The sequence below is a fragment of the Trachemys scripta genome, chromosome 24 (genome assembly GCF_013100865.1).
Source record: "Trachemys scripta elegans isolate TJP31775 chromosome 24, CAS_Tse_1.0, whole genome shotgun sequence".
NCBI lineage: Eukaryota > Metazoa > Chordata > Testudines > Emydidae > Trachemys > Trachemys scripta.
The window spans coordinates 6733137-6738034 of record NC_048321.1 but is presented as its reverse complement, the minus strand read 5'-3'; the positions used below and the strand labels follow the sequence as shown (position 1 = coordinate 6738034).

Genomic DNA, 4898 nt, shown 5'->3' with positions numbered 1-4898 from the left:
TTGTACCAAGTTTGGATGTTTACAAAAATGAAATAAAGTGACTGGACACATGTCTGGCTCCTCAGCCCAGTTTCTCCGTCAAAACCGGTGCCCAAGTGGCATTTTCAAAGCTCTGGGCCACGGGCAGAAATGATCAACACGTGCATCCCAACTCCTTGGGGTCAGTGACTGGGAAGAAGGCAGCAAAAGTGGAGCGTATTGTAGACAGTGGCCAGGCGTCATACCTTTGCTGAACTCTGGGTTGCTCATGCAGCTTGGCAAAGAAGCGACTAAGGGGGGATATGATAGAGATCTATAAAATCATGAGTGGTATAGGGAAAGTAAATAAGGAAGTATTATTTACTCCTTCTCATAATACAAGAAGAAGGGGCCACCAAATGAAACTAATAGGTAGCAGGTTTAAAACAAACACAAGAAAGTATTTTTTTCATGCAACGCACTGTCAACCTCTGGAACTCCTTGCCAGAGGGTGTTGAGAAGGCCAATACTATAATGGGGTTCAAAAGGGAGCTAGATAGCCATTGATGGACCTATCCTCCATGAATCTATTAGCCAGGATGGGCAGGAAGGGTGTCCCTAGCTCTGTTTGCCAGAAGCTAGGATTGGGTGACAGGGCATGGATCATTTGATGATAACCTGTCTGTTCATTCTCTTTGGGGCACCTGCCATTGGCCACTGTCAGAGGACAAGATACTTGGCTTGATGGACCTTTGGTCTGACCCAGAATGGCCCTTCCTACGTTCTTAAAATAGCTTAATTTGGGTTAGAAAAGGAGGGGGCAGCAGAGTAAGGCACTGAGCATGGAGTTGTAAAGGGAGGGGCTCCCTCCAGGACCACTGAAACTGGGACCCTCGGGGGGCTAGTTCCTGAGGGCTGGGCAATGGGCAAACGCTGCAGCTATGTGGCCTTTGCAGGAGCTGAGCTCGGCCTCTATCACCCTGAGAACCTGCAAAGGGCACACATGCCTTGTGTGCTGTTTGGTTAGACAGGGCCACGTTAGAGCAAAGGGAACAAAGCCAACATCCCCTTCTCCCCCAGGGCCCCCTAACCCCCCATAACCCCTCCCAGAGGCTTGGGGAGCCCCAAGCCTTCCCAACTGCCTGAGGCTTTGAGAGAGTCTCTGCCCCCCCGCTACATTGCCGCGCTCCCCCCAGGACACCTTGAAAAACTGCACCACCCCACCCCCGCCGGGGCCCCCTGAAAAAAATCCACCAGGCCCCTCCCAGACCCTCCTGAAAAGCCACAAATTCCCAGCCGCCCCGCCCCGCCTCCAGACCAGATGCCATCCTCCCACCAGTTCTTGTCCAGGCACCAAGCTAACCCTGCATCTAGGGTCATGCATGCACCCTGCCGGTGTGTCACCCCCGCCCTGCCGCCACCTGGGTGCTGCCCTGCAAAAAGCAACCCCCTCCCTTCCCCCCCAAACCCGCGTGCCGTGCAANGAGCCCAACCCCCACAGGGATCTGGGGGATCCCTTGCACCCCCCCACCTGCCTGAGCGATAGTCTGTCCTGACCCCCATAACCCCTCCCAAAGGCTTGGGGAGCCCCAAGCCTTCCCCACTGCCTGAGTCTTTGAGAGAGGCTCTGCCCCCCCCCCCGCCCATAATCCTCCTAGGAGCCTGGGGTCTCCCCATCCCCTGTGAGATACTCCAGTCCCCTCCCAGAGGAGCCTGTGGAAAGGGGGGGGTTGCCCCCCCGCATGACAATGGGGCCACTCCCTCGTGCCCTGGCCCTGCTCCTGGCCCTGCAGGTGGCCTTGGCCCTGGTTGTAGGCCCAGGGGGCCGCGACCAGCCCCAAGAAGCCACCGCCCACTCCTCCTCCACCATGATCAATGGCATGACAGCCCCGACCGCCATGGAGACACTCTCAGCCGCCTTGGCTAGCGCCACCACACCCGAGGTTGGTGGGCACACCCTGGAGGTCTCAAGCAAGGAAGTGGTCACCCCGGGCAACGGTGTAGGCTATGAGTTCACCACAGCCAACGGTGTAGAGTATGAGGTCATCACCGGCAGCAACGGAGGGTATGAGGTCACCACGGGCACCGATGTCCTGAGCAACACCATGGGCTCTGGAGGAGTGATCGGCGTGGGAGACACCCGCTACAAGTGGCTGGCGTGGAGCAAGTGGTATTGCAACTGTGAGATGGGTAGCATGTCCCGGGTGCGGGACATTGCCTACACGAGGCCCGGCCTGCAGCTAGATCTGGACGACTACAACGCCCTGCGCTTCCAGCGCGTGGCTTGCAGCTATGGCCACTGCAAGTGCAGCCACAAGCACCGTGAGTGCGACCATGCCAAGGTGACCTGCAATGCTCCCAACCCCTACCTGTGCGCTGTCAGGGACGTCCGGCAGGCCCGGTACCGCCAGGCTCGGCACTTCTGGATACAAGTCCGCACGGAGCTCAAGGGGCTGTGGAAGAGCATCCGAAAGGCCTTCTCCCAGCTCGAGGTGAGGATAAGCTGGCGCTGCCACATGCCCTTAGGACAGGTGTGAAATGGAGGGTCATGGACAAGGTATACAGGCTGCATGGTCTGGGAGTGCAGGGAAGCACAGGCAGGCTATCCAGGAGGCATGTGCTGGGAGCTTGGGAGCACACAACCACGGCGTCCAGGGATGCACGGGTTGGGATTCTGGGTATCAGGCTGCACATCTTACAAGGCATTTTATGAGCACTAAAGGAAGCACCTTTTAATCAACCTACTAAAATATTTCCCCCTCTGGGTTTCCCAGTGCATCCTGTGATCTCTGAATCTTTCAGATTCTAAGTATAAATGACCCTACCTCCACCCATGGGTCATTAGCAGGGGTCAGCACCTCAGCATCTCTCTCTCTGAGCTAACCCATTAGCTAGTACCAGTAGTAGGTGGCTATGCTCTAGGGGATCGTCCCCTAGAGGGAGGTATGACACGCTACTCTTGTCAGTGTGTTATGTAAGTGCTTCGAGGTAAGGGGTGCCTGTGTACTGTGCAGCAATATGTATTGGAAACAAGAATTTCTACCAGGTCCAAGGGTGGATTCAACCACTTTAACGATTAACCAGCGAGATCACCAGGCATTAGCCTGCTTTGCTATAATGACTGTCAGTATATTCTGTACAGGACAGGCAACTGGTGGAATCAATATTCTTTGAATTGTTAATAGTAATGGGCCTGAATGTAGGCGGTTAATCAGTTTTCACTTTGGTGGGTGACTGCAGGAGTGAGAGCAGAGTAAACGTAATGAAGCCTTATTACTCCTAATTCATTCCAGTTGTTGAAGCTACTTATAATGGGCATAAGTTTCTGCAAGATTCATTTGTGAGATGCTGCAGGCCTCACCCTAGAAACACTCTGCATTTGTTTAATGGGACAACCAGCATGAATGTTTGTGGGATCAGAGCCTGTTTATTTTTAAATTTCCAAACATGGCCAATACATAATCTCTGGACCATGTCTTTTTTTTATTAAAACTCACCAACATTTGCTGACCCTAGTGATCATGTATTTCTGTGTTCCATGTCCTAGACTGTTGTAGGCATGCAAACTTTAAGCTGTTTAAGGAGTTTATGATCTAATATTGTTATTGTGTAGAGTGAAAGAGGCACCAAATGGTGTGGATATGAACAGACAGGGTTTGATTTACATTTACGCTGCAGCCTTGGCATTTACAACCCCTTTAAAGCCCATTTGCACTGCTAGAGGGATACAAATGGACCTTAGTCAAATGAGACTCAAGCCGTTCTGAATTTTTTATATGAACATGCATCTGTGATGGACAGAGATGATATTTATATGTGAATTAAATATTGGTGCCAAGCAATGTTGTGAAGGCCAAAAGTACAACTGGGTTCAAAAAAGAATTGGCCATTGATGAACCTCTCCTCCATAAACTTAGCTATTAGTCAAGATGATCAGGGGGATGCAACCCCATGCTCCAGATGTCCCTAAATCTCCAACTGCCAGAAGCCGGCACCCAACGACAAGGGTGGATCACTCGAACTTGCCCTGGTTTGTTCATTTTCTCTGAAGCATCTGGCACCAGCCACTGTTGGAAGACAGGATAGTGGGCTAGATGGACCATTGGTCTGATCCACCATGGCTGTTTATATGTTCTTATTATTCTATAGCAGTAAAACATGCATAGTTTTGTCAATTAGCAAGCTAAGTTAATGCTGTTTAATTGATTTTCTTTCTTCTCTAGGAGTACAGCTGAAGATGAACTCTGTATTCAAGGTTAAGCAGCTGCAGTCTCTATTATCAGCAGTTGGCAATAGCAATCAATCACGCTAGTGCCTCCAATGAAATCTATAGTAAATGCTCTTTACAAATCAGTATCTACTCCTGTGCTTTAGTGGGAAAGTCTATTGTTTCTAAAGGTGAGTGTCATTTCAGCCCCTGTTCTGAGGCACGCTTGAACAAGAGAAGCCCCGATGACCTGGACACAGGGAGGTTGGCAGTGCCACTGTACCCCCATTGCTTTCCTCACCCACCAAGAGAGAACACAGCTGGGGCAGGGCGTAGGGTGCTAGACTAGAAGACCTATCTTCAAGTCCCTCCTTTGCTACAGACATGGCCCTTAGCCTCTCGGTATCTCAATTCCCCATTTGTACAACGGGACTGCCCTACCTGACAGGGCAGTGTGAGGATAAATACATTAAATAGTGGGAGGTGCTCAGATACCGTAGCGAAGCTAGAACCCAGGCAAAGGTAGTCTTCCTCCTCGCTTTGAAATAGCCAGTTGCTAAAGGTCAAAAGTTTTCAGCAGGTAGATCTGAAAAAGCCCTTTTAGACCATCTAGTCTGATTACCTGCCTGAATGAAATTGATTTTGCCTATAGCAAACATAACAGCTAGTAATAGATTGATCTCAACTTTTATAGCTTTAAAAAGAAAAGGATTGTTACTTAAACACAGAGGAG

General features: G+C 50.8%; 1 protein-coding gene across 1 annotated transcript; it reads left to right on the top strand.

Moving 5' to 3' along the window:
- Positions 1–1471: 1471 nt before the first annotated feature.
- C24H1orf56 (chromosome 24 C1orf56 homolog) lies at positions 1472–4340 on the top strand. Its single transcript, XM_034756814.1, has 2 exons — positions 1472–2450; positions 4182–4340. Exons 1-2 carry the CDS (start codon positions 1701–1703, stop codon positions 4191–4193), a joined length of 762 nt encoding a protein of 253 aa, XP_034612705.1. The 5' UTR covers positions 1472–1700; the 3' UTR covers positions 4194–4340.
- The last annotated feature ends 558 nt before the right edge of the window (positions 4341–4898 follow it).